The 27946-nt window shown below is 53.5% G+C and overlaps 10 protein-coding genes across 10 annotated transcripts; 4 read left to right on the top strand and 6 right to left on the bottom strand.

The window, feature by feature from the left end:
* Positions 1-80: 80 nt before the first annotated feature.
* NECHADRAFT_33309 (uncharacterized protein) lies at positions 81-4105 on the top strand (the record flags this gene model as incomplete). The annotated part of the gene is made up of 3 exons (XM_003046387.1): positions 81-418; positions 496-873; positions 1483-4105. The coding sequence occupies 3 exons, from the start codon at positions 81-83 to the stop codon at positions 4103-4105; spliced, it is 3339 nt and encodes a 1112-aa protein (XP_003046433.1).
* Positions 4106-5394: 1289 nt separating this feature from the next.
* Positions 5395-5849, bottom strand: NECHADRAFT_32215 (uncharacterized protein; the record flags this gene model as incomplete). Its single annotated transcript, XM_003045830.1, has 2 exons — positions 5395-5459; positions 5519-5849. 2 exons carry the CDS (start codon positions 5847-5849, stop codon positions 5395-5397), a joined length of 396 nt encoding a protein of 131 aa, XP_003045876.1.
* Positions 5850-6527: 678 nt separating this feature from the next.
* NECHADRAFT_90786 (uncharacterized protein) lies at positions 6528-8163 on the top strand (the record flags this gene model as incomplete). Its single annotated transcript, XM_003046386.1, has 2 exons — positions 6528-6831; positions 6887-8163. 2 exons carry the CDS (start codon positions 6528-6530, stop codon positions 8161-8163), a joined length of 1581 nt encoding a protein of 526 aa, XP_003046432.1.
* Positions 8164-8261: 98 nt separating this feature from the next.
* Positions 8262-10332, bottom strand: NECHADRAFT_57931 (uncharacterized protein). The gene is made up of 6 exons (XM_003045829.1): positions 9880-10332; positions 9689-9825; positions 9348-9639; positions 9141-9293; positions 8535-9090; positions 8262-8483 (listed from the first exon to the last, which is right to left on the bottom strand). Exons 1-6 carry the CDS (start codon positions 9940-9942, stop codon positions 8434-8436), a joined length of 1251 nt encoding a protein of 416 aa, XP_003045875.1. The 5' UTR covers positions 9943-10332; the 3' UTR covers positions 8262-8433.
* A 422-nt stretch (positions 10333-10754) lies between these two features.
* On the bottom strand, positions 10755-11861 carry NECHADRAFT_99125 (uncharacterized protein; the record flags this gene model as incomplete). The annotated part of the gene is made up of 1 exon (XM_003045828.1): positions 10755-11861. One exon carries the CDS (start codon positions 11859-11861, stop codon positions 10755-10757), a length of 1107 nt encoding a protein of 368 aa, XP_003045874.1.
* Positions 11862-12175: 314 nt separating this feature from the next.
* On the top strand, positions 12176-12799 carry NECHADRAFT_18818 (uncharacterized protein; the record flags this gene model as incomplete). The annotated part of the gene is made up of 1 exon (XM_003046385.1): positions 12176-12799. A coding segment is annotated over one exon (624 nt), but the record flags the coding sequence as incomplete, so codon positions are not given.
* Positions 12800-13899: 1100 nt separating this feature from the next.
* NECHADRAFT_76154 (uncharacterized protein) lies at positions 13900-16309 on the top strand (the record flags this gene model as incomplete). Its single annotated transcript, XM_003046384.1, has 3 exons — positions 13900-13933; positions 14254-14603; positions 14657-16309. 3 exons carry the CDS (start codon positions 13900-13902, stop codon positions 16307-16309), a joined length of 2037 nt encoding a protein of 678 aa, XP_003046430.1.
* Positions 16310-17264: 955 nt separating this feature from the next.
* Positions 17265-19862, bottom strand: NECHADRAFT_103345 (uncharacterized protein; the record flags this gene model as incomplete). Its single annotated transcript, XM_003045827.1, has 3 exons — positions 17265-19516; positions 19575-19675; positions 19765-19862. 3 exons carry the CDS (start codon positions 19860-19862, stop codon positions 17394-17396), a joined length of 2322 nt encoding a protein of 773 aa, XP_003045873.1. The 3' UTR covers positions 17265-17393.
* A 1696-nt stretch (positions 19863-21558) lies between these two features.
* NECHADRAFT_76152 (uncharacterized protein) lies at positions 21559-22737 on the bottom strand (the record flags this gene model as incomplete). The annotated part of the gene is made up of 4 exons (XM_003045826.1): positions 21559-21841; positions 21893-22155; positions 22207-22683; positions 22735-22737. The coding sequence occupies 4 exons, from the start codon at positions 22735-22737 to the stop codon at positions 21559-21561; spliced, it is 1026 nt and encodes a 341-aa protein (XP_003045872.1).
* Positions 22738-23489: 752 nt separating this feature from the next.
* On the bottom strand, positions 23490-26935 carry NECHADRAFT_103344 (uncharacterized protein; the record flags this gene model as incomplete). Its single annotated transcript, XM_003045825.1, has 3 exons — positions 23490-24349; positions 24398-26770; positions 26930-26935. 3 exons carry the CDS (start codon positions 26933-26935, stop codon positions 23621-23623), a joined length of 3108 nt encoding a protein of 1035 aa, XP_003045871.1. The 3' UTR covers positions 23490-23620.
* Positions 26936-27946: the final 1011 nt, after the last annotated feature.

Raw genomic sequence — 27946 nt, 5'->3', positions numbered from 1 at the left:
AGAAGCTCAACTTGCCAACAACATCGATACAAGACTCGCCAAATCTGAACTAAAAACAAACTCGAATTTCTTTTTCAACCATGGGGTGCGACTGCTGTCCGCGCCCTGACCCAGCTCCGGCTCCCGAGCCCGTGGTCACACAGGCTCCGGTTCAAGTCGAAGACAACGCCAGCTGCCAGGATTCTTGCTGCGATGATGGAGAATCCGAGACGAGCCAGGGGAATGCCGTCCCTCAAGAGGCGGATGATTGCTGTGCTTCTGGTAGCTGCGCGGATGAAAAGCCCAATGACGACTCCGACGCGCCGGATTGCTGCCGCGGCAAAATCTCCCCCTGCTGTGATGCATCTTGCCTTGACCGCATCGCCATGCGGGAGTGTAAGATGAGTGCTGCCGGTCTAACTGGCCAATCCAAGGGTGAGTAGCTTCCGTTTGAAGCAAGCGGCGGCAACAACGTTTGCTAACCTCGCTGTCAGACGCGACTGGTTGTACCAGCAGCTCCGGTTGCAATGGAGCAACCGACGGCAAGGCATGCGGCCAGCATAGTCTCTCTGCCCTTGATCGCTACGGCGCGACTCTCCAGGCCCTCGGATGTCTCTGCCGCGCTCTCATCGCCCTCGGTCAAGAGTCTTGCTGCGAGACCCGTGACCGCCCATCGGTCGGTACCAAGTCGTGCCCCAAGAAGTCGTCGACTCGCTCTCTTATCCGTACTTCGGTCGACTCCTGCTGCAGCACCGGCAGCGTCACCAAGGACCAGGCTGCGCAGAACCGTCTTCGCTTGCGAAAGAGCTCTGACAGCTGCAAGTCCGTCAAAAAGTCTCAGCTGGGTGCTTGCGCTGGCTCCTGTTGCTCCAAGGACAAACCAATCAAGACCCTGTCTGTCAAGGATAGCTGCTCGAAGCCGTGTTGTTCAGGTGATAAACCTGCGAAGGACCCTCCTGCCAAGAGCACTTGTGCCGATGCTTGCTGTTCCAAGGCTGAGCCCCCCATTGTCTCAACGGCCAATTCTGGCAGCACTGGCTCTGAGCTTGCAAAGGACAACGGCGGCAAGGACACCGGCGCCAAGAAATGCTCCGGTTCCTGCTGCTCTAAGGACAAGCCACCCAAAACCCCATCCGTCAAGAGCAGTGCTGCATCCTGCTGCTCCGTCGAGAAGCCCATCAAGCAGTCTTCCGCTGGCGATGGTTGCGCAGACCTTTGTTGCGCACAGCCCAAGCCCGATGAAGCCCCCATCTTGAAGAAGTCTGGCTGTGCCAAGTCTTGCTGCTCCAAGGAGAAGACTGTTCAGCAACCTCCTACCAATGACGGCTGCGCCGATCTTTGTTGTACGCAGTCTAAGCCTTCCGAAGATTCCATCGTGGAGAAATCTGGCTGCGCCAAGTCTTGCTGCTCTGATGCCAAACCTGCGGTTAAGGCACCAGCTGTTGGGTGTGCGAAAGGTTGCTGCGGCGCACCAGAGGCTGCCCCTGTCAAAGAACCGACCAGACCCGCCTGTGCTGATGCTTGTTGCAAGCCGCCAAGCAAAGATATCGTCTCTTCGAAGGCTAGCTGTGCCGATTCTTGTTGTGAGATAAAGCAACCTGACAGGCCCCGTGGCTCTTGCGAGGATGACTGTTGCGCCTCTGGTCCGCTTGATGCTTCTATGCAGATTGAGAAGGCCCCGATCCAAACCATCAAGGATGTCGAGAATCAGGCAGCCGGGAAAGAACATGTTGTTCTCAGTATCTCCGGTATGACCTGCACTGGTTGCGAGACCAAGCTCAACCGGACTCTCGCAACTGTCCCCGCCGTCAAGGACCTCAAGACGAGCCTTGTTCTTTCTCGCGCCGAGTTCAACCTTGAACTCCGTCTGGGCTCAGTTGAAGAAGTTATCAAGCACCTGGAACGAACCACCGAGTTCAAGTGCGAGAGAGTCCAGAACAACGGTTCCAGCCTTGATCTCATTGTGCCTGGTAATGCCTCCAAGTTCATGAGCCAGACCTGGCCAGAAGGTGTGCTTGAGATGACTCTTGTGGACAAAGAAACGGTCCGAGTTGCATTTGATCCCAAGGTCGTTGGAGCTCGAGACCTAGCCGAGAATATTTGGGGGCCTCCCATCAAACTTGCCCCTCCTCATGGTGACCTTTCTCTCGAGGCTGGCAGTAAGCACGTTCGTCATGTCGGATACATGACGCTTCTCTCTGCCATCTTGACGATTCCTGTTCTTGTCCTGGCCTGGGCTCCAATTCCCGAAAGAGAAGTGGCTTACTCCTCGGCTTCGCTGGCTTTAGCCACCATTGTCCAATTCGTCGTCGCCGGTCCTTTCTATCCCAAGGCGATCAAGGCTCTCGTTTTCTCGAGGGTTATTGAAATGGATTTGTTGATCGTTCTAAGCACGAGCGCCGCCTATGTCTTCTCTGTGGTCTCCTTCGGCTACCTCATCGCCGGAAATCCACTGTCGACCGGTCAATTCTTTGAGACGAGCACTCTCCTTGTGACTCTGATTATGGTTGGCCGATGGGTTGCGGCTCTTGCTCGCCAGAGGGCTGTCGAGTCCATCTCGATTCGTTCGCTCCAGGCTTCTACTGCTATCCTCGTTGATGAAAAGACAAAGACGGAGCGTGAGATTGACGCCCGACTTCTCCAGCATGGTGATGTCTTCAAAGTCCTCCCAGACTCTAGAATTCCTACCGATGGAACAGTCATCACAGGTTCCTCAGAAGTCGACGAGTCGATGCTCACGGGCGAATCCCGACCTGTTGAAAAGTACCCCAAGTCTGTGGTAATTGCTGGGTCCATCAATGGGTCTGGAGTCATGACTGTTCGTCTCAATCGCCTACCTAACGACAATACCATTAATGCCATTGCCGCCATGGTTGACGAAGCGAAGCTTTCAAAGCCCAAACTACAGGACCTAGCAGACCAGGTTGCCTCCTACTTTGTCCCCGTGGTGGTGGCTTTGACAATAATCACCTTTGTCATCTGGGTTGCGATTGGTATGACTGTTCGTGGCCATAACGGCTCCGAGGCTACCATCCAGGCCATCACTTATGCCATCACCGTTCTCATTGTGTCCTGCCCCTGCGCAATTGGACTGGCAGTTCCTATGGTCATCGTCATTGCTAGCGGGGTTGCAGCTGAGAAAGGCATCATATTCAAGTCTGCGGATGCTATCGAAGTCGCCCACAAGACGTCGCATGTTGTGTTTGACAAGACGGGAACTTTGACTCAAGGAAAGCTCTCAGTCGTTGCACAGGACTGCCTTGACGAGGACGCCGTTGGACCTCTCTTGGGTCTCATCGAAAACAGTCGACACCCCGTCTCGGTTGCTGTTACTGCTCACCTCAAGGACATGGGTGTCAAGGCTTGGACTGTACCTGAACCCAAGAGTCTGACTGGAAAGGGTGTTGAAACAACTTTGAAGGGGCAGAAGCTCCGGGCTGGAAATTCTCGCTGGTTGGAGCTCTCAAACCATGACCTTGTTCTGCCGATGCTAGCTCAGGGCTATACCGTCTTTTGCTTCACCATTGACAACGAGTTGAAGGCTATTTATGGCCTTGAAGATGAACTCCGGTCTGATGCTGCATCCACTGTCGATGCCTTGCAGAAGCGTGGTGTCTCGGTCCACATGGTTTCTGGCGATGACGACGGAGCTGTCCAGGCTCTGGCATCCAAGCTGGGCATTGCTAGTGACAACGTTCGCTCTCGAAGCTCGCCCGCCGACAAGAAGGACTATATCCAGACTCTTCTGGGTAACGAGGCTGATCGAAAGAAGCCTGTCGTCGTTTTCTGCGGCGATGGTACAAACGACGCTGTTGCTCTGACCCAAGCCACCATTGGCGTGCACATGAACGAGGGTACTGATGTTGCGCAGTCTGCTGCTGATGTCGTTCTCATGCGTCCATCCCTGGCTGGGATCCTGACCATGATGAATGCCAGCCGAAAGTCGGTCAACCGCATCAAGTTCAACTTCTTGTGGAGCTTCGTGTACAACACCTTTGCTGTCCTCTTGGCTGCTGGGGCGTTTGTCAATGCGAGGATTCCACCCGAGTTTGCTGGTCTTGGCGAGTTGGTGAGCGTGCTGCCAGTCATTGCGGCTGCGGTGCTCCTGCGCTGGTCGAAGATTTAGAGGGAGGTGATTGTTGATGCCTATGGCTCACGTTCTGTCAACTTTCCTTTAACTCCGACCGGAATCGCCATGGCTACAGATGGGAGTACAACTCGCCGTCACTTTTCGGGTTGAATCAATGTTGCGCTTCTGTCATTCCCGGCTGCTACTGCTACTACTTTTTCCATCACCAGAGAAGGCCTCTTCGGACGCCTATACTCAACCAGTACCTTTCTCATGTCCTGCACCACGGGGCATCCTTTTCAACAACTACGACTCCTTTGGCGGTGAAGTGGTGGAGGGGGATGAACACTGTTCAGGGGGCTTACGGGGTCTGTCTGCCCTTTGCCTCGTTCTCGTCCTTGGGGGCGTATTTATCGAGTGTCTAGCTATTCATGATAGTTTAGTCTGCGTCAGTGTTATCCGACCTAGACTCATTCCTTCAATACTACATGCGCCTACAGACTATTTGACGTGTTTCAAGTTCCAACCGTGTGACAACCTCTGACTGGCAGTAGTAATAACAGTCCGATACGAGATGCATCAATGCCATCCCACGCTATGCTACTTCTCATGAGGCCAGATGTAGCAGTCGTTTTCTCATGCTGGCATGGTCGCCACGTAGGCTCGCCACGTCGAACAGTATCAAGGGGTTCAATGTCCAGTTCTTGCTGGACACGTTCCAGTGTTTCATCAAGAATCCGGCCCTTTGTTGGCGTTTGACAATCTGCAGGCGTGCGCCGACATTGCGTGTACGGGTTAGCTATTGGGAATCTCACTCTCCAACTGCCCATGGTGAGGGAAAAATACTCATAATTTGGAAGTAGAGGATTGTGCCATTTGAGATATTGCTTCTGGTCGAAGTTGAATTATTTGCAAGCCCTGATCCGTTATTCGGCGTGGAAGCTAAAGGAATAGAAAACTATCCTACACAGCTGGCCGCTACTGAACAGCAATTACACGCTTGAAAGGATTATTAGTTACTTTTCGCTAAATCGATTTGCTATTTCATACAGTAAACAAAGTGCTCCTGTGACTACTCTGTAGCATGACTATTAAGATTATTTCCCACCTCCGTGACCAGCGCCGTATAATTCCCGTAATGATAAAGACAACCGCTAATGCAATAAAGAACAAGACTTAAGACCAAAGGACAACTCAAAGGAACTCGGCCAGCCATACCCAGCAACAGACGATAGGTATCATGGCGAGCACTATCCACCAAACCTCTATCGTCAGCTTCACTTGCAACCAGCGAGGTAACCTCCTGCTGAAGGCTGAGCGATGTGAGCATGTTCTTGTCCCGTAAACTAGACAACCAAGGCCGGGTCGAGATTCGCATTCAATGTGCTCTCGCCGGCGTTGCATGAGCAGACTATGGTTGCAATTAGCTATGCTCAGAAGCCTGTTTGTGAGCGAGAACTTACGGAACACTACCGCGACAGAAACGGAGATCACTACCCAGATCACATCTCCTATCGTTGGGACACTCAAGGTGTAGACTCCGCCTCTCCACAAGCCATTCCACCTTGAGATTGACGCCCGTGTCAACAAGGCTGTAGAAGTGGGCGTTGGTGTGTTTCAAGGAGAGGGCATCCGGGTAGATGAGCATGCGAGATATAGCAAGGTGAATCTCGGTTGGAAGAGCCATAAAGGTAACCTTTGGCGATTCTTTGTCCACGGCGTTTAGCTTGATGGCTCCGGAGCCTTGTTCGGCGCCGGGCCCGGGGGTGGTGGGGCGGCGCATACGGAGGACGTTGGACATTGCGGGGGGATTTGACTTTCTTTAGAGTAAAAGTTTTGGAGATGGATATTTCGATACCTTAGCGATTGGACTTGGGAGGGATCCCGGGAAAGCTTTGTACTTGACTGCTGCCTTGAGGCGTGAGTCTAGGACTCGGATAGTGTGTATGCCAACCCCCCGGCCGTTTAAGAACGGGCCAGCGTGGTCGGTCGGTCGCAGGCAGCCAAGCCACTCCTGTAGTTGTAGCGCAGCGCACGAGGTTCTAGCGGGTTTCAGGAGAGCGCAGTGAGGGGATAGGCGCTGGACCGTAAGGCTTCCATGCTCGTATTTTACAGCGGCAAGGCGTCTTCTGGTCAAGGCGAGCTTGGGCTATTTCTGGTGGTTCAAGGCTGAAAACAGGGATGGGTTAGGCATGTTCCGTTTACTTATTCAAAAGAAACATGAAAAAAGTCTCAGAGTTTAATTTCGGCGTGACCGTTTTCGTTCAACCAATATCTGAGGTAGTGATGAAAACGTCGAGTCCTATTTTAGGATTGGATGCTCCTTCAACTGGTGCCTGAATTGTTTGTGTACCTGCCTGTCCTACAGCACCTTCTCCACGTGACTCCGTGGTCCTCTCGCGCGTCATTCCCCAAACACGCACGCCAGACTCTTTTGCTCTTCCATGATTCATCATCGCATGCCCTGGCCAAGGCTATCATGACGCCAGACAGCGATGACGAGTTTGGATATGATTTCTCCGTCGAGGAAGAGGAGCTGCTGCTTCAGCTCACTTCGCACAAGGACGCCCCCGCTTCTCCACAGCAACACCAGGCAAACATAACGACGATAGATGCTCAAGATGGCAGACTTTGCGGTCAGGCTGAGGCCAGGAATCGTCCAACGCTTGGGCACGACGATATTCAGGCCTCAAGGGAAGCTGCCTATGCTCGCTCAAGCCTCCCTACGCCACCGCCGTTGTCATCAACGGCCATACTCAACCAAGAGGTTTTCTACCCGGATCGTACGTGGTGACCTCGCCATGGGACTTCGTCACACTAACTGACCCAAGCGACTAGTCACCAAAGCCTTATCCAACCTAGAGTCCAAGCCAGCTGTCAAGTCTGACTCAACTGTCACAACAGGACCACAGGTTGACTCCATCGAGGATGATCCCTTTGACGATGGCCGTTCACCTTTGCAGCGGTTTCGCTCTTATCCCAAGAAACCTCTAACAGTCAGCGATCTCACTTCAGGTGCTTGGTGCGAGTTGCAGTACTGGTACACCCTCACCCGGTTACCAGGCGGCCGGAGGACAAGAACAGCCGCAATGAAGCAAGGGTCCAAGGTCCACCAAAAATTGGAGGATGAGGTCCATACCACAGTCCAGATCGATATCATGACCAAGGAAGACGCATTTGGGCTTCGACTCTGGAATTTGGTTCAAGGCCTGAGAACGCTGCGAGACACTGGACTTACCCGGGAACTGGAAGTTTGGGGCATGGTTGACGACAACCTCGTGAATGGCGTCATTGACAGCGTCAGCTATGAGAATCCCAATCCCGAATTCGAAGAGGAACTTTCCAGTCAGGAGAGCAATTACCAACAAACGACATTAACGGATTACTTCCCACCTAAAAATGGTGAGAGCCATGGCGGTCCAAAAATCTATCTCGCAGACGTCAAAACCCGAGGCTCATATTCTCCCCCGTCAAACGCCCTCATCAGACCTGCCAAAATCCAGTTATTGCTGTATCATCGATTTTTGTCCGATATGGCGGCTGGCAGGCTCAACTTCCTCAAGGTCTTCCGGCGATATGGCCTTGATCCCGATGATGCTTTCTCAGACACCTTCATCGCTCAGGTCGGCAGCCTCCACGATGAGATATTCGTGGACGCTTCAGAAATAGAGGTTTCAGCCACAGAAGGCCGGCCTTCATCCAGCCATCGGAGCTCATCATCAGCTGGTCCCGATCTACTCCAGTATCGGACCTTACGGGAGCTCATACCACTTGTCGAGCACGAGATGGATCTCACATTTCCACACGGCGAACATACCCTCGGCCACATGCTCCGCGTCCAATACGTCCATCGTAGTGACGGTCAAGAGATTGACGTTCACGATTTCCCCGTTTCTAGACAAGCATTGGATGCCTTCCTCGCCAACTACATGGCCTGGTGGCGAGGCGAGCGAAGGGCCAAGGGTGTGGATATAGAGGAGGCCTTCAAGTGTAGAACATGCGAGTTTGCCTCTGACTGTTCATGGCGCCAGGCCATGGACGATGAGAGGTTGCAGAGAGCGAGGACGCAGCAGAAGGCGCGGGCTATACGGCGGAAGAGTAGTGCTTATGCATGAGATGAGTGTTCCTGGATATGTTACGAGTTATGAAGGATAACGAATATACACGACCTTTCCCTTGCTTAGAGTTTGAGCTGTTACCATGAACAGATTTTGACAAACAAACACCATCTGTCAATTAAAATGTGGTCAAATTGTCTACTATCATTCTATCATGTGAGATTCCATTAACCTAGAATAGCCATCTTCTAAGCCAAACGCCCCTATATCGAGAAACGAGATCATTGCCAACAAAATTATGATCCTCGAAGCACTCTAGTTCCAAGTTCAATGCCTCTTGTGTCGGTGTGTACGGGTCATACCAAAACCCCATCCATCTATCAACTCAGTCAGCACGTTTCGAAAAGTGAGAGACGGCAAACACTTACATTGAGCCGCAACATGAATGTCGATATCCAGCTCGTCAGCCCAGTGCCACACAAGGTTGGGGTCCTTGAGGAACCCACGGCCAACCAGCACAGCGTCGACAGAGCCATCGCTAAGATACCCCTGAGCCTGCTTCCCAGAAGTGATGCTGCCCACGGCAGTCACCTGGATCCCAGTTCCCTCAACAGCCTTCTTCACGGCCGCAGCCCAGGGGACTTGATATCCAGGGCCGGCGGTGATCTTCTGTCGGCTGTCCAGACCGCCGCCCGAGATGTCGAGAAGATCTACACCCTCGCCCGCCAAGATTTTGCCCAGCTTGCCAGCTTCCTCGATATGCCACTGTGGCAAGGAGGGATCAAAGTCAAGGTAGTCCGTACCAGGCATGCGGACTAGCAGAGGGAAGTCTGCAGGGACGATAGTGCGAGTGAGTTGGACGATTTCGATGAGAAGACGGGTTCGGTTCTCAAAAGAGCCGCCATATTCATCTGTTCGCTGGTTGGAGGCCGGCGAGAGGAAAGAGTTGAGAAGGTAGCCATGAGCGGCGTGAATCTCGATGGCCTACCAGTTATCAGTACTAATTGGCAAGTAATAAGAGCTCAGAGACTTACGTCAAAGCCAACCACGAGTGCTCTCTTGACGGCGGCAGCCCAGTCCCGCTTGAACTTGGCAATGCCCTCTGCGGTTATCTCCTTGGGGACCAAAGTCTCTGGACTGAAAGGAATGGCACTCGCTGCAACAACTTCGTCTGGCCAGCCGTCGGCCTACAGCAGGTTAGCATGTGTTTTCTAAAAGTTCGATTGTCTTGTTTATCCCACCTCCTTGACGGCCACGGCCTTGCGATCAAGCCAAGGCGCGACTGTGCTCGCCTTTCTTCCAGCATGTCCCATCTGGATAGCGATCTTGCTGTTCTGGCTGTGCACAAACTCGACAACCTCTTTCAAGGGCACCATCTGTCCATCTTCCCAGATGCCTGCATCCTGAGGGCTAATACGGCCCTCGGGCGAGACGGCGTGGACTTCAGTAATGACGAGTGAAGCACCACGGGCTGCAAAACTGCCGAGGTGCTGCTTGTGCCAGGGCGTCATATAGCCATCCTTAGCAGAGTACCTGAGTGAAGTTTAGTGCAGATCGAGAGTTGATGTGAAAGATGACGTACTGGCACATAGGAGACACAATGATGCGGTTGCGGAGGGTGAGGTTTCGAAGTTTGAGAGGAGAGAAGAGGGTGCCTTCTGGCTGGGGATCCCATGGTGTTCCCGCAGGAGGATCCTGGATGGGGGTATAGAAAGAGACCTGAAGCTGTAAGTGTTCTGGATCGTCTGATCGTTGTGATCCCCAAGTACATACATTCTTGGCTCCGGTGTTGACAATGACCTTGCGATGGCCGTTGGGGATTTCAGTTGTCGACATGGTGAAAGTGAGAGTTGGACGTGTGTTCTGAGTGAGAAAGGATGCGAGGTCTTTGTTCGGGACTTGTGTACTGAGTAGAATTGTAGACTGGTCTGGGAATGTGGAGTGTGGACGAAGAGGCAGATATACTTATACCCAGATCCATGGTGATTTATGGCATGATGGCATGGGGAGAATTATGCTTGTTGTAGCCGTGTAAGTCATTCCGATTCCCGTCATATGCAGCGTTTAGCCTGGCGGGTTAGACGGCACGACAATTGGCGTTTTCAATGTTCCGGCTTCCGGGGCTGTGACATGTTTTCCGCTCTTGGCGTTGATGCTTAGAGAGCAAAGTAGCAGCGACAACCAGATCTGAAGAGCGAAAATAGAGGCCGAGACGCGAAATAACACCCCTGTCGACATGTCTTGACAATATCATCGCGAAGGCCGAAAAGCATGCGGGAATAACGGTCTTCCTATTGAGTGTGCAGGGTATCTGATTGGGGTATCGAGCTCGGTGGTTCGGCAAGTAACCCATCCAACCCTTCACCTTCGCATTAGCCGGCATCAAGTCCTGGCTTTGGAAGCAGGTGGCTTGCCTGACAAAGAATGCATGGAACGTTCCAAGCGAGTTGCGAGAAGCCCGAGAGAAGGATACCCAATGTGGTGCCAGGTCAGGTCGGCCGATCTTGCATGGCCGTAAATGGAGCCAACTACGTCACTTGGCTTTGAGTTGCGAATTGCTGACATGTGCTGTTTTCGAGGCATCTCAAGTGCCGCTCCATCCATCTTGGCAAAATGCCTTGTCCCTGAGAAGGATTCTTGATGTTGGCTCAGAACCATAACCTAAACAGTGCCATCATCTCAAGTTGGCCCAGGTTACGCATTCGCGGATCCTCGTTGTCTGGATCCTCGACTTGGTCTTCATCTTGATCATCTTCAGACCCGAATTTGGCATGTTTTCCCTGCTTGATCTCGCCACATTCTTCCAAATGCTCCTTGAATGAGGTCGCTGTGAATCTTCGTCGGTGGTGAAAAGGCATCCTTTCCAGGTCCTCACACCCGATGCAGTGGAAGCCTTGTTCCGTCAACTGCTTCGACTTGTTGAACCACGGCACCTGAACGATGGCCAAAAAGCGGTGCGGATTGTTCACTCTTTCATCGCATCGAGAGAGAAAGACTTCAGGAGGGTCAACGAAAGGCTTGGGATCGTCCTCAGAGAATGCCGCCTCGTATCGCCTTCGAGAATATTCGTTGATCCTTTCCATCTCCTTCTCTATGACAGTTTCGGTCATGGCATCGGATGAACCGTGAATTTCGAGACCGGCATTGAGGGCGCTTTCAGAGTCTACAAATACAGACTCGACACTGGCGACACGGGCTGGTGAGTATTTGCCGGGCATTGCTTTCATGTGAGGCAGCATGTCGATAATCTCGCTGGCGACCCAATACTTGCGACATGCGAGGTTTGGCGGCACAGGAAAGTAGCGTTTCTTTTCAGAGAAGCAGACAAAGCACACTCGCTTGCAGGTGAGTAGGTAAAGATAGCCGCCGAAATCACCACAGCCGTCGCATTTTTCGGTACAGAGCTTCTCGTGCAATTGCTTGCAGGTGATAGCCTTGGCTGTATCGATGCACAGAGCGCCGCGGACTGCATCCCAAGCATGGGTGATGAGAGTGTTGTACTCGGAATGGGAGTAGAGCAGCTCGGCAGCTCGTCTATTGGTTCGCCGGAGGGCATGTAGAGAGGCGAGGTCAAGCTGAGAAATGATGATGTGAAACAGTTCTGGGGGAAGACGGTCCAAGAGAGGAAACGGGGTCGTAGATGGCTGAGGAAGAAAGTCCCAATCCGATGGGAGGACAGGCAAGTTGTCGCTGAGGGTAAAGTCCAATTGCAAGAGGTGGGGAGAAGGCTCTGGAGTCAATTGCTGGTTCTCCATGCTGGTAGAAGCTGGCTATCGCAAAGAAACGTCTCGTTGATTAATGAATATCGTACAGTTAAGCGATTCGATCACACTTGATGGAATGATGGTTTGGTGTCTGATTTGGGTTTGTGGAAGAAGCAGTCTCACTTTCGAGGCTGCACATTCCAGAGTGGAAGCCTCAGGTACCAAACTCTCCTCAGGTCACACAACAACCACTTATTAAGCCATGTCTCAAGCGCCTCAATTTCCTGCCTAAACCACCACCATCCGCCACCGCTCACCACGGGAGTCACTGTCAAATGCGACGATTCAGAGAAGACGCTTCTGATGAGAGCCATGACGAAGAGGATATTCCCCTGCATCACAAGCGCGCCTTTGGTGCAGGGTTGAAGCGCAAGCGGGTTGAGTTTGTCCCCGCCCAAGATCCAGACGCTGGTGTCACAACAACCGTGACGCCTGCGAAAGCGACAGACACATCCATCGGAGATTTATACGCCAGTGTCGTATTGAAACCTGAGTCCGAAACCAAGGAGTCTGCCGAGGAAACAGCTGAAATATGCCCCGTTTGCGAGCTACCGATCAACTCTACCTCCCAACCTCATGAAGCATCCATGGCACATCAGGTCTCACTAAAACACTCCTATCCGCCCTCAGCTCTTGACCGGTCCCGCATGGGACTGCGGGCTCTCAAGTCACAAGGATGGGATCCGGATGCCCGGCAAGGTCTCGGCCGCGATGGCGAAGGCATGCGGTACCCGATCAAGGTGGTGGCCAAGGAGGATACTCTGGGAGTCGGCGCAACCGTGCCAGAGCACATCCAGAAGAAGGAGAAGGAAGAGAAGCCAAAACCACTGAATCGCAAGGAGATGCGGCAGCTGGCAGCACAGGAACGACAACGGAATGAACGATTGCAAGGGGAGATTTACGGGAGGGTCGATGTTGAGAGGTACCTGAGGGGAGACGGAAGTGACATATGACAGGGCCAAGCTGGATGCAAACCAACATCATGAGGTGCGGGAGAACCTACCTTGTGTCGCGGGACTGTCAGAATGCCTTGGCTGAAGATGCCGATAGGTATGAACTGTCCGTGAACTGGTGGAGGCTGCGTAACGCGGCTGAGGACCTGCATCTAGCCTGGTAGGACTCACCGCTACCTACAGATGCAAGTAAAAGTCTACGAGATGTGAGTCGTCGCTGTCCTGGATTGCGATAACTAGGTATTGATACCTATTCGTAGGCAGTGAAATAGGGTACCCTATCAACAACAGCTGGACTAACAAACAAGATTACACATGGCGGTGGTCATAGGCACTCGCTCGCTACCAACGTCAGAGGCACCTACCAGTATCTTCTGGCACATCTGTTAAAGAAATGGATATCAACCCGAAACAGTTGTTCTGAGACGGAACATCAAGCTCACACGGTCCCTGAATTATTCATGCATGTAGATAGCGGATGCAAATCAAAGCGATTGCTTGCCAACCTTGGCTCACCCTACAGTCTTGAACGAAGTCCAAATATGCTAACCTAAGCTTTGGTGATGACCTCATCGGCTGCAGCGACGCCGTCACACACCGCTCCGCAACCAAACAGCTCACCCCAGCATCAGTCCTTGGGGGCAGGCTTCAGCGTGCCTCGGGCTGTCCTACAGCGGACTCACTCTCACAGCGACCATCACCAGCCAACCAACTGCGGTGCGCTAAGGACAGAGCCTCCAGGACCAGAGACCGGGATCCACTTCATGCGCAGGTGCCATCCAAGGGCCTTGGGCGCGGGCTTGAATGAAACCCCGCCATAGTCTACTCCTGACTCGAGTTGGGACCCAAACTTGGGATCTTCGACACTCAATCGTAGACGACTTGGTTCGGCTTCACCTTTGGCTCTGACGCTGTCGCGCTTCTCCTTGGTCTTGGCTTCAATTCTCTCATCCTAGAATCTCTTCAACCTCCTCCTTTTCCTGTCGCGACTCCCATTCCGACCATTCCTGCTTCCGCCCAGCATCCTCCCTCTGTACCCAACGACGTGACGGGGCAGCCCGCCTACAGCATTCACCATGGGGCTGTCCGTCATTCAAGAGCAGCACGATGGTACGTCTGATTGACTCTAAGCCATGGCCATAGGCCATCCTGTTGACGCGCATCGCCAGCCATTCTGGAGCAGATTAAACAGATCACCCGAGGAGACGTAAGCTATAACATCCCTCCGCCAAGCTTATCAAGTCCAACAGCTAACACTCCGCCATCCAGTGGAAATGTCTAATCGTCGACGAGAACTCCAAGAAGATTATCTACAATGTCGTCAGGGAAGATGACATTCTCAACAACAATATCGCCAGTCCGTCCACCCATCCAAATGTCCCCCGGCCGCTGTCAGCGAGGCCTCTGGCTGACCTTACTCCTACGTCTAGCTATCGAGCTCATCGAGAGTCGTCGCGAACCAAACCCTGAGATGGATGCCATCTACATCCTCTCCCCCGAACCTTTCGCCGTCGATTGCCTCCTCGCCGACTATGAAATGCGACGCTATCGCAGCTCCTACCTCGTCTGGACTGGACTGCTCGACCCCTCACTGCGACGCAAGATTGACGATTTCCCCGGGGCTCGCCAGCTTCGCGCCGGTTTCCAAACTCTTTTTATCGACTTTGTTCCTCGAGAGTCTCATCTGGTCACTTTCAAAGACCCCTGGAGCTTCCCTATGCTTTACCACCCGTCATGCAACGCACTGGTTCCCCAGCACATGAAGAGCCTGGCACAAAAGGTAGGCCGACAGAGTGCGCCAGCCCAAATCCTGGTCGTTAATCTAGAGAACAGATCGCCGGTCTTTGTATTACTCTCGGAGAATACCCCAAGGTTCGATACTACAAGCCCTCAGGTGCGCTTCACGAAGCGAGCGTCCTCTGCACACACTTGGCTCGATTCGTGCAAGAAGAGTTGGATGGCTATGCGCAATGGGATACCAACTTTCCGCCTCCCTCGCAACGACCGCAAGCGACGCTGATGATTACGGACCGATCGATGGATTTGATGGCACCACTTGTACACGAGTTCACCTACCAAGCCATGGCACACGATCTACTTCATATCAAGGACGGCGACAAGATCACCTACCGCACCACCATGAACGAGGGAACTCCTGAAGCAGAAGAGAAGGATATGGAGCTCGCAGAAAAGGACAAGATCTGGGTGGATAACCGACACAGGCACATGAAGGATACCATTTCCAAGCTGATGGACGATTTCCAAAAGTTCCTCGCGCAGAACCCACACTTCACCAACGAGAACGCCGACACGACCAACCTGAACACGATTCGAGACATGTTGGCAGGCCTACCGCAGTTCCAGGAGATGAAGGAGGCTTATTCATTGCACCTCACCATGGCGCAAGAATGCATGAACATATTCCAGAAGCACAAGCTGATGGACATTTCCAACGTAGAGCAGACTCTGGCAACCGGGCTAGATGAGGACTTCCGGAGGCCTAAGAACGTGCTCGACTCCGTAGTGCGACTATTGGATGATGAGGCCGTGTCTCCCGAGGATCGATTACGACTCATCGTCATGTTCATTCTCTACCGGGACGGCGTTATCAGAGAGGATATCAAGAGACTTGTCGCCCATTCGAACCTCCCGCAACCAAAATGCCAAGTCATAGAGAACTTTGCGCAGCTTGGTGGACTCATGACACATGAGCTCAAGGACGTGCGACAGCCTCCCCCGCCCCTATTCCCCATCGACACAAAAGCGACCCAGCTGAGCGAGGAGTACGGTCTGGCTCGCTACGAGCCGGCTCTGAAGCACATGCTGGATGCTCTCGCCAGAGGCGTGCTAGAACAGACACACTTCCCATATGTGAAACCTCCGTTGGACCCTAATGAGGACCTCCTGATAGCACAGGGAGGATCACTACGAGCAGGCCGACCAAACTGGGCAGCAGCGGGACGCCGTCCACCGGAGAATCGGCAGAGAATCATCGTCTTCATGGCTGGAGGTGCGACTTACAGTGAGAGCCGTGCATGCTACGAAGTTGGTGCTGAGAAGAGCCGCGATATTATCTTGGCAACATCGCACATGCTCTCACCTGAGCTCTTTGTCCGTCAAGTTGGTGACCTGAGCAAAGACAAGCGACAGCTCGACTTACCTCTTGAACGACCCAAGAGACATGCGCCAGCACACCTGTATGAGCGCCCAGCACCTCCTCGTCCTCCACCTCAACAACAGCCACCTCCACAGCAGCCTGGCGGTCCAGCACGCCGGCCAATTCCTGGTGGTCTCCCTTCCCAGCCTCGCCCTGGGAACGCACCCCCTACGGCAGCCATGGGTAACATGACGCTGAATCCACACGGCGGCAGCAATGGTGCTTCGCGACCGAGCTCGCACCACAGCACCAGCGGATATCATCAAGAGGACGGTGGCAAATACCACAAAGAGAAGAAGCGGAGAAATTTCCTGGGCATGAAGAAGTAGGGCTCTTCAAGCGGGAGTGTTTCTTCTAAGGCTGCAGTGTCGCCGCTGGCTCGGCGGTCTGACACGACTGGGACCGAAGGTTCAACAGAGGAGCTCACGAAGCCTGGTCGGAGGAAAGGTGGCAGGAGCTCTTCAAGTACAGGCCGGAAAGAAAAGTGCTGAAGGTGAGGGGCCATCTACTATATCTTGGGTGATACGAAGAGGAGGTTGTTTGTTGTGTTGGGTAGCGATTCAATGAGAGAGCAGGTTAAACTTTAGTTGGTGTTGTACCCTGTTTGGTTCTTTGCAGTCCTCGATGGAGCGCGGCGTTTCTTCTTCCTCTCTTCGTTGTCTGCGTTTTGCCTTTTGATCTCACGACGAATCAACATGTCTTGCTTGCTTGCTTGCTCTGAGTGGGTGGTAAAGTGTACATAAAAGGGCTAGCCTGTGTATATACAAGTTTTCCGTGTGATGAGTTTGTTGTTGGTGGTGTTGAAAACCATCTCCTTTTCCAACGCTTCTTCGATCCCCTGGCCTGAATAACGGCATGTCTCGCTTCAAAGCAGAGATACATAATCTCACGAGGCACACACATTCATTACATGACGACAAGAAACAACAAAGTTGCCCATCAATCAATCCATTTGAACCCACTACCTAACAAACAACCGAATTTTTGCCTCCATGCCTATTCCCTGTTGTCCCCTTCCCCATCGCCTTGCTTCCAGAAAAGATAAAAAAAGGATAATAAAATAAAAAAAAAGGGACAAAAGCTTTGTTTCAAAAAAAAAAAACAAGTTACTATCTGCAGGAGGCGTTGAACGTTGGTCCGCCACTGCTTTCCAAGCTCTCAGGTTGTTGATATGGTTGCGGTTTTTTCCTCTTTTTTCTTTTGCTCCGGTTGATGGTCACACAGTAGTGTAAGAAAAAGCATTTCGCTGGTAGAGAAGCGAGTCGCTTTTTTTTTTTTTTTTTTGTTCCAATGTGGTTTGAGACAGGCTGTTGATAGATTTCGTACATGTGCGGTGCGCTTAGAGGGGAGTTTCTCCCCTCGTCGTGACCAATGGGGGAGTTGGTTGAAGCATGGCAGTTTGGGAGAGTAGCTCTAAGGTCTGCCATAGGCGGCGCCGCGGCCGGGGTTACCAGCAGGAGGCATACCTCGGCCCTCGAAGGGACCGCCGGGGAAGTCGGGTCCAGGAGGTCCGTTAAAGCCACCGAGGCCTGGGGGGAGGAAGCCGTGAGGTGGGCCGGCGAAGAAGCCGGGAGGAGGCGGAGGCATGTTACGAGGGGGCATACCGCCCATGGCCTCGGGAGGAGGTGGCATCGCGCCGGGAGGGAAGTTTGGTGGGAACATGTGAGGCATGGGCATGTTGCGGTTGGGGCCAGGGCCACCAGGGCCACCAGCCAAGCCTGGAGGAGGGATCATAGGGCCTCGCTGCTGAGGAGGCATCTGGCCACCGCCTGGCATCCAACTGGGTGGCATCTGGTCCAGGCCTGGGGGAGGAGGTGGGCGTTGCAAGATCTGGGTCGGTTGGTTGGGTCGACCATCGACGTCAGGGGGGTTGTGGAAGCGCTCTTCCATGGGGAAGCCGGGTGGCGGCTGATGGCGAATACGCTGCGGACCGCGGTCATCCCTAGGAAAGTCGGGCTCCCGGTCGTTGAGCTGAGGGGGCATCTGTCCAGGCTTTTGCGGCTGGGGTCCCATGCGCATCAACAGCTCGTTGCGCTGCATGTCTTGTGGCGCTCTCATGAGGTTCATCAAGAACTCGGCATTGTTGTTGTTGCGGGCGGCGTCAGGGCGGCCAGATCCCTGGCTAGGGGCGCGCTGGCGTTGACCCACGAGGTCCTGGAGGAGCTGATCGGGACGAGCAGACTGCGGTTGCGGTCGGGGAGCGAGAATCTCCTGGACGTGTTGGGGCGGAGGTCGGCCCATGGGCGGGCCGTCCATTCGGCGATCACCTCCGTATTGCTGGAAAGGCGACCCAGGCGAGGCCATGGGGTTCGGTCTACCAGCATTGGGCGGCGTGCCCTGAGGGGCAGCGAAAGGTGAAGGACCGGGGGGTGTGGCGCTCATTGTCTGCTTTTGCAGCTTCGCAAGGAGTTGCTGGAAAGCCTGTCGCTCATCCTCGGGTCCAGGGGCTGGGCCGGCGGCAACAGGCATAGGCAGAGGCAGAGGTAGCGGAATGCCACCATTAATAGGTGGTCCAGTCATGGGAGTAGGAGGCTCAGTCCTTCCTCGAGGTTCCTCCTGAGGCTGGGAAAAGAACGAAGTAAACCTCGAAGACTTTCCAGTCGGCTTGGGCTTGCTGGCGGCGACGGGCTCCTTGGCCTCGCTAGCACCAGGCGTGTCGAGACCAGCATTGGACGCAAAGGCCATGAAGAACTTGTCGGGACCAGATTCCACAGCTGGAGCAGATTGCACTGGGGGCTTTTCAGCCTCGACAACAGCTTCAGCCGCCTCGACAGCTGCAGGCTTGGGGGGAGCGGCGGGAATGCCAGCCTTGGCTTTCTTCATCTCCTCCATCCATTTCTGGAAGTCCTGCTGCGTGTGGGCTTCGGGATGCTCCTCAAGAGGTTCATCAAGCCATTCGGGTTCGCGCTCGACTCGCTGGTCTCGATCACGTCCCCAACGTCTCTCATGCGTGCGGTTGTTGGAGCGATCATCCGCAACCTCAGCGGAAGTATCACGATCTCTCCAGCTCTTTGCGCGGTCTATGCGCTCCCTCTTATCAGGGGTCGATGTTTCATTCGTGTTGGTACTAGGCTCGTTCTTGTACCACGATTCAGACTTGTTTCGATTCGGTCCGTTTCGAGATCGGTCATTGTCGTCGCCATCTTTGTCTCGGGAGAACGAGTCAAAGTTTCGCGCCGGGCGATCTCGAGTAGCTTCGCGGTCATCGCGTTCTCTGGGCTGTCGCCCGCCGTCACGGAAGTTGCCTCCCATGCGTCCATGGAAGCGCTCAGCGCCTTCGTGGCCGAAACTCTTGCGAGGCTTCACCGTACTCCAACCGTCAGATTCACCCTCAGTTCCATCGCGGCGACGGAAGCCATTGCTGTTGCGACCTTCGCGGAACCGATCGTTTTCTAAATCGCCATTGCGACTTCGGAAGTTGCCGAAACGGGCTGGAGCATCAGAGTCTTTCGCGGTCTTGTCATTTTCGGTAGTTTTGTTGCCTCGGGCTGAAGCAAAGGCCATTCGAGGGGGGGCAAAAACGAGATCTTCAGGGTCTAAACAATTGCGCATCGGTCAGCACATGTCAAGCATGGGGTTCAATCCAGGGGGAACCGACTAGCACTGTTCCGTGAAACATGTCTCTCAGCACCGGGACGGCGGTTGGTCTGGTCAAGGAGAGGGTTGTCATTTGATCGAGGTCGATCGCCGGTCGTCTTGTTCTGGGTACGGTTTGGTTCAGGTGGGGGTCTGAGGCACGATGTCAGGAGATTGATATCGGTAGCTGAAAATACCTGGTACTTACCCCATCCAATCCTCGGCAGGAGGGAGGTTTGGAGGTTTTATACATAGCGGTGAATCCCGCAAGAACAGCAGTGTTTCAGCTGTGTATCGAACAGCCATGATGGTATGGAATATGGAGATGCGATGCGCATCCGAGAGAGGAGATGGTCGCACAGGAGAGGAGAGAAGCTGTTGCCAGGAGAATTCGGGCGCACACCAAGGGTATTATAGGAGCTTTGGATCTTGTGGGAAGAGCGGCGGGTTCGCGTTCAGGACGACAGGCGAGTTGTAGCCTTCAAGGCTGATTCTCGACAGGTGTGACGAGGAAACGTGGCGAGGCGGAGATGCGGTAACGGAGGCGATAGCGGCGGTGGGTGGAGAGCAGGTCGATCGATCAGTGGTAGGTCAGTCGGTGAGTCGGCGAGGAAGCGTGAATGTAGTATCGTCAAGGAATCTCGGGCGATAGCGTCGAGCGACAAGGCGAGAGTTGAGCGTGACAGATATTGGATGAGATGGCGGAGGAGGGTGACGTCCTAAGGTGGTGGTGCTGGCTGGACAAGGCGAGCCAAATGTGGAGCCAACAGCTGGGCTGGGCTGGGCTCTGCTGGCTTTCTCGAACCCCAAGACCAAGCCTCAGAGGGCCAAGGGCTTGCGGCAAGAGGACAGGGGTGTGTGCTACAAGGAGGTCGCTTTCGCTGTTGGTGGTTGTGGTAATCGTTGTCGTCACAGGTGGAAATACTAAGATACTGTGTAACGATAAACAGGATGGCAATAGAGGGGGGAATGTAGAAAGTCGAGAGATGTTTTTTGGTGGCTTGACGTGGTTGCGAGGAGGAGGTGGAGGCGGGCGGTCGCCAGTGCCAGTGGGAGATGGAGAGGGAGGCGAGAGGACCCAAGGGCTGGTATCCTAGCGCTTCTAGCGTCGTAGTGACAGTTGTACAAGTTCAAAAAGGGCGTTTGGCGAATAATGAAAATGTGTCGTCTTTTTTTTTTTTTTTTGGGAGAAGAACGAATGATGAGCTGGTAAATCTGGTTCCGGGTGTTGGTTGTTGGACGAACGTTTTTGGGGCGGAGGGTTTGGGTTTGGAGACGGATTGTGATCCCGTGGTGAGAGGGGAGGAGATACTTTGTTCGCGACCCAAAGCTTCGTACCATGGCAGGTACCCTCTGCGGACGCTGCACGCACTCAAAGCACGCTGTGAATGCCTGAACGCGTCCGTGCTAGGGGTTGGTCTCAGTGGCAAGCTGTCCCCTGGAGCTCGCCCGCGCCCACGCGACGTTGCCCAGCTACCTTTGTGGGTACGCGCGATGGTCTGCCCATCGATGTACCCAGACAAAAGCTGTCCGGCTTTGGCACCGGCTCCGGACTCGGCTTTCTTTGACGGGCTAGCAGAGGGCATTCGGAGCCTCGAGTTGTTGGAGCTATCGCTTTGTTGATGGGAGCGGATATTTGGCCCACATTCCTGAATCATTCCAGCGTAAGGATTGAATAAACCGTTTGAAGGGGCTCTATGAGGATTCCATTTTGCGATCCCTTTCTCTTGCTCATGGGTTGTTATTCAACACACTGATACAAGACACTATTGACCATTTCCCAAGATAATTGTTTCATGGCATCCGATATCAATTAGCCAACTGCTCCCTTGGCAATTGTTGATTTGATCAATCTGTTTTCAGTTTGAGCCATACACCAGCAATCTTGAAAACTGACACATCGCCCAAAATACAGACAAGCGACAGACAAGCGAATAAGACAAGCCTAGATCAAAACCTCATTTTCATTCAAATTCAAGTTTCATTTCAGCATCTATATCATCTACTTCTTAAGAGCCGCACCAACAGCCACGACCTCCTCATCCAACGGCAGGATGTGCGGCAGCGGGCCGACAGGAGTAATAGCAAAGGGGTTGATCTGAGTGTGGCTCCTCGTGTAGTGCCACTTGATGTGCTCAAACTGCGTCGTCTCCTTGAACGCAGGCACGTTCCAGTACAGGTTGCGCATCCACTGGTGAATCGCCGGGTACCCGGAGCGGATGTCGCGGATGTTGCACTTGAAGTGCTGCACGTAGACAGGGTCGAAGCGGATGATGGTGACGTACCTGAAGGGTGTCAGTGTACAAGACAAGTTTAGGGAGGGAGAAGAAACTCACAGTCTGATGTCGGCTTCGGTAATGTTGGCTCCAAAGTAGTAGGGGCCTTCTTGCGATGAGAGATGCTTCTCGGCTCGGTCCAGCGCCTCAAAGAGCGCCACCACGTTGCGCTCGTACGCCTCGCTCGTCGTGGCAAAGCCAGACTTGTACACGCCGTTGTTGATGAGGTCGTACGTCCACTCGTGTGTCTCCTCAATCTGCTTCTGCAGGTTCTCAGGGTACAGCTGGATGGCCTTGTGCTCCTCATCCAGGAGGTCATCGAACTGTCTGCGAGTCAGTCATAGAATCAGATTGTGAGGGTACAAACAACTAACCTCAGTGCCAAACATGCGCAGAATCTCACTGCTCTCGTTGCTCACAATCCTCTTGGTCTTCTTGTCGTACAGCACGGGTACAGTGTATCGTCCCTGATAATCCTTCTCACTCTCAAAGTACACCTCCTTCAGATGCGTGAATGCCTCGTGGCCCTCAATCGGGTCAGGCACAACATTCTCTCCGGGAACATCACCATCCTCCTTGGTCACAAAGCGCCAGCCGCCCTGTCCAAGGTGCCAGTGCACCACAGAGAAGGAGACAAAGTCCTGAAGACCCTTGAGGTGTCGGGCGATGAGGGTGCGGCACGCCCAAGGGCATGCGTAGCTCACGTAGAGGTGGTAGCGGCCCTTTTCGGGAGGGTACTGGGCGCCGGGCTTTCGAGAGATCCAGTCGCGGAATGAACTGACTTGACGCTTAAACTCGCCAGACTTGTCGCCGGGCTTCACCCAGTCGGTGACCGAAAAGCCGGTGCTTGACTATGGTTGTGTTAGCAAATCGTGAACAAGAGCAAGTAACCATCAACTGACCATTCTGATCTGATTCGAAAATTGGATGTTGAAATTGGATGTCGTTGTCGGTGATGGCTTCACCGAATTCGCGAGATATGTCAAAGATCTCACAGACTGTTTCTTCTGCTTCAAGAGTAAATTCTGGTTCCAAGCTCCAAATGCTCGAATCCTCAATGCTTGCATCGACATTTCACAAAGCGGAACCAAGCTCGATTAATGACGGCGACAAGCAACCTTTATACTCGACCCCTCCTCTCTCAAGCAGAAATGTCGTATCACCCTTGCTCACTAAGACTTGCTCAGCAGCCAGCCCCTCACCAGGTACAGTCTAACTACTTCACGCAGGCAGAGCCCAGCCTTACAATCTGTTGGTTCTTTCTAGAGCTCCGCGCTGGTCGAGCTATCCCGTCCTAGAGCTGTGCGTCTCCGATTTCATAATCGTGGCGTAATGGGTCACCCCCACTCGCCTGCGTGCCGCTTAGTTAATTCGCTGTCTTGTCTTGATAAGCTGCCTATTCATCATGACATGAGCCTTCGTAAACTACTTGATGTGAAGCTAGGTAGGAAACTACTGTAAGCACGTCCGGTTATTGGCCTCAAATGCATCTTTTCTTGACAATACGATATTGACTTCAATGCTGTGCCACTCCGAAACCTCCAGTCAAGGTTGTCTCGGCTACCCCGCATTCCATTCACTCAATGCCATGAGGCATCCCTACACCATCTGGGCCAGCGTAAACAGCATGTTCAAAGTGGTGCAACACCTTCATAGTCACATCAAGCATAATGGATTTCATCTATCTTTATGAATTCGCTCATCCTTTATTCGTGTGCTCTTTCGCACTCTGTTCCTTCTATCGCTTCCTTACATATCTGAATGACCGACATAACATTCTCATTTCACTTATGCAATCTTGACCTTGATGTAGGGGACCTCCACATCCTCCTCAGCGAGATCCTCCGCTACAATCTCAAAGATGACCTCCTTCTGGTGCTCAGGGATAGGCTTCTTCGAGATCGTCTCCACAAGCTTGCTCAGCTTCATCTCATATCGCTCCTTCAACTTGGCAGGAGGGAAGAAAGAGGCATACAGAAGGCTGACACCTGAGCTGAGCATGCTGATGCTCAGTCCCTTCTCCTTGAAGGTATCCAAAAGCTCCCTCAGAGTAATGTCCTCAATCTCGAATCGATCCCAAATCTTGTCCAGTGTGACGTCACCCTCAGGTCCCTTGTACACCACCTTGGGACTGGCGATGGGCTCACTGAAGCCAAAGAAGGGCAGGGCCAGGTTGATGAAACCGTTCTTGTACTGCTCGATATCATCCTTGCCATCAATGATCTTGAACAGCTCCAGGACCACCAGGCCGGTGACCAGGGCCGTTGTAGTGGCAATGGCGGGAATGATCTTGCCAGCAATGAACTTGGTCTTGTGGCGATCAGCAGGCTCGATCTTGTAGTTCTCCGCTCTCAAGTTACTGCAAGCGGTAATGAAGTCGATGTGGTGGTTCGAGTCGTCGTCCTTCTCAAAGTCCACAGGTACCAGCTGGAAGCCGGACAGGGTGTTGGGTGCGGGCAGGCTAGCCGTCAGCTTATCCAGCTCATCGTTGTCGTCGAAGGCGCTTGCCTCCGGTTCCTAGATCCGATTAGTTTCTCATCTTTCAGGGACTATGCAATTACTTACGGGTGCGGGCTCCTTATCATCCGCCTGAATCTTCACATTCGAGTCAGGGGTGAAATCGGGCACAATGACGTTGTCTAGTTCCCGCAGGTAGATGGACCTGTCAGTTCCAGGCGACTTGATGTCGTAGTTGAAGGCGTGGAGGTTGGCAGCGGCCACGATGAACCCAAAGTGTGTCGGGTTGTTGGGATCAAACTTGAGCGCATCCGGAGCACGCTTGGGGCCAGACCAGAAGGGTGTTCCGGACGATGTCTCGGAGTCCTTGGGGAAGTTGTACAGAAGTTGCTGGATCTTGTTGGCAAACTCAGTCTCAAAGAGTCGACGAGCCCAGGCGATACAGTCCTCAAAAGTTCGTGGTCGCTCGGTTGTGAGGTAGTTGCGGATCGTCTCGAGTGTCTCCTTCTGGTTGCCACCCTGCTTCAGAGTAGACTCCAAGAAGTTGGGCTGGGTCAAGTACAGGTTGACAGTCTGGGGAGCCTTGACAAAGAGCTTCTCAAACATGTACTCCTTGGACCATGCGATGGTGTGCTCAATGCGGTTGGGGAAAGATCGAATAGTACACATGGGGAATTCCTTCTCAGGGGGATCCTGCGAGGAAGAGTAGGATTCGGTAAGGTGAGGAAGGACAACCTGTGTGTTACCCTTGGTTCCAAGAGTACCACTCTCGAGAAGAGGCTTCTGGAAGAAGACACATCGTCGATCCACATATGTTCGCGCCTCAACGTTGTCGAGAGCATTGGTAACACCATCGAGGTTGCGCCAGAAGTCTTCATTGAAAACGCTTTCGGTATCGGGGCTAACGCGTTCCTTCAGCGTCACAATATGACCTTCGAGGTCGGGGTTCATGCGCTGAACTGCCTTGGCGGCACAGTCACTCTTCATGCCTCCAACATCTGCGGCACGGAAGAGGAACTGTCGGTTCAGGTTGCTCCTCTCAATCGAGTCCATGTCAGTCACCCAGATCTTGCCCTCGGGGCCCGTTCCAAGACCGATCATGGCCCAGTTCTTGAGCATCTCGCATCCAATAGCACCAGCTCCGACAAGGAATTGCTTCAGGTTCGCAATCTTGTTCTGGTACTCGGTTCCAAAGACAGCGATCTGGCCGTCATAACGGCTACCAATAGGCTTGCAAAGCTCGGGAGAACGCTTGGTACTTGTGGGGAGAGACTCGAGAGAATCAAAGTACATCCACTGGTTGATGGGCTGGAACTTGCCAGAAACGGCCTTCAAGATCTCCTGAGCCGTGATACCACCAAAGTAAGCAGCCATGGGGTTGAGGTCACCCAGAGCCTGATAGCTCAGCTCCTTCAGCAGCTTCTCGTCCAGCTCAAGCTCCAGGCCCTCCTCCTCGGCAAACTTCTTGGCGGCACCCAAAACTATGGTCGCATCCTCGTCGTCCATGGGGTTGGGGAGTCGCCCCTTCGAGACCTGGAAGGCATGCAGAGCCTGGAAACCAAGGTGCAGCTGCTGAGGGCGGTCGAACTTGGCAAAATCGGAGATGAGGAACTCGGGCTCCTTCAGGGCATTGGTGAAACTCTTGAAGTTGACGATCTTAGGCATCTTGACTTGCTGGTACATGCCGCCCCGCTGATACTGGCCCAGCCCAGACACGTCGCCAATCGAGAAGGTATAAGGGCCCTTGACAGTAATCTTGCGGGGCTCACAGCCGTTCAGAGCTTCCATACCTTCGATCTCGGAGAATGTCACGTAGTCGCCATCTTCCAGTCCGTGTCGGGTCTCGTCCAAAGCAGAGACCAGGCCCTCCTCATCGACTCCAGCAACGATACCGCTAAGAGGAGTCTCGCCAGTAGGATCGATGACGGTGAACTTGTCGCCAAAATCGCAGAAAATGGAACCGAAGAGACCAAAGGTGTCGGCAATAACGACATAGATGCCCTTGTTGTGGCAGTAATCGCCGATGGCCTTCTGGTGGTGGATAGGAACGTTGGTTAGGACGACGATCTGGTACTTGTCGAACTGGGAGAAGTTATCGTCCAGGCCGGGAGACTGGTGGACCTTGACGGGGGTGTAGGCGTTCAGCTCGGCAACACGGGGCACAGTGACCTCATCTCTGGGCTTGCCGACGTCGCTGGGGGTGAGGAAGAACTGAGAGGAGAGGTCGGCAAGTTGAACTGGAGCGGGGTCGTAGAGGGTAAGACTCTTGACACCTGCCAAGGCGATGTTCTTGGCGACCTCAACACCGAGACCCTTCAGACCGACAATGAGCACATTCGAAGCGCCCATGCGCTTCATGGCCTCGTGGCCCAAAACATAGAGCTGTCGGCTGTAGAGGGATTCGTCGATCTCGGTGTGTCCGATGACGGACTCGTCGACCTGCATCCGGGTCGCGAGGTCGACCTCGGGCAGCTTCTGGTCCTAGAAGTCGAGCAAGGGTTAGCTTTAGTCATGTTGAGCTTGCGCCAACGGGTCGAAAGCGTGCAGATGGGAACGGGCCCTCTGCCCGCACTCAGCATGATCCGTGGCATCACGAAGTTGCAGCCTTAAAAAGGGCAAGCCTAGACAGGATGTACTCACAACCATGGTGCGCTTATGGGTAGGTGACTCCCCGTTGGAGAGCTTTCGCTTCCCCAGCTTGTCTGCTTCAGACGCTATGTTGAAGGTGGTAAACCGGGCGGTTGCAAAGGTGATCCAGCACCAGGCAGAGCTCAACCCCGCCGATCAAAAGGTTGACGGTGAGGGGCAGACGGAAGATGGACGAGAGATGGATGTATCTGCGGGCGATTTCGATGCTCGTCGCAGACGGTAGCGGTGATAATAAAATGTGTACGTTGGTATGGAAATCAGTGGTTTGTGAGAGACGAGAATTCCTGCCACGGAGTCAGGTAGAAGAGAAGACTGAGGCTGTGAGCAGCGCGTAGTGGACGGTTGATGAGGTAATGGCCCGAGGTGGCTTAGTGTAGATAGTGCGGTGCGGCATGAGGCATGAGCTGGCGCGTGCTGGGAGCGGGTAATCCAGCTGGTGCCTTACATAAGCGAACAAGAAAGCCGATGAAGGGTGAGGATGAGGGGCAACATCCATGACTTGGAGTGAGTGGGGTGACAGGCCAGGCACACACACCAGCTGGTTGCCCCGCGGCCAGTGAGAGGATGACTACCCTGGAGCTTTGGTGGGCTCTGGGGCCCTCCAAGGCATGGGTCAGAACTCGACAAAACTGGCCACCTGTACCTGCACAATGATTCTGTTGGATTCTACTGACCTCATCCGGCTTAGTAGGGTCTATGCACAGTAATCCAAAAAGGTTGTTGATGGTGGTGGTCGCCGGCTACTTTTGTCAGCGCCAGTCCGGTCTGGGATGAGCTTCGCCCTGCTTCGGTGAGGTACAGTGCTTGGTCCTCGTTGGCGGGGTCAAAGTATTTCGCGGGGCACGCCATGCATGTTCACTGCAGCTCAAGATCATGAGCTCTCATGAGTGAAAGAAAATGCCCAGGTTATAGTATTACAGAGGAGATGAATGGGCAGCCATGACATGAGTCGTTTACATCTGCAGCAGTCATACGGATACGCCCAAAGTTTGGGCTACCTCTGACTCG

The sequence above is a fragment of the Fusarium vanettenii genome, assembly GCF_000151355.1.
Source record: "Fusarium vanettenii 77-13-4 chromosome 2 genomic scaffold NECHAsca_18_chr2_1_0, whole genome shotgun sequence".
NCBI lineage: Eukaryota > Fungi > Ascomycota > Sordariomycetes > Hypocreales > Nectriaceae > Fusarium > Fusarium vanettenii.
Note: the sequence above shows the minus strand (reverse complement) of the source record. Positions and strands in the feature narration are given on the sequence as shown.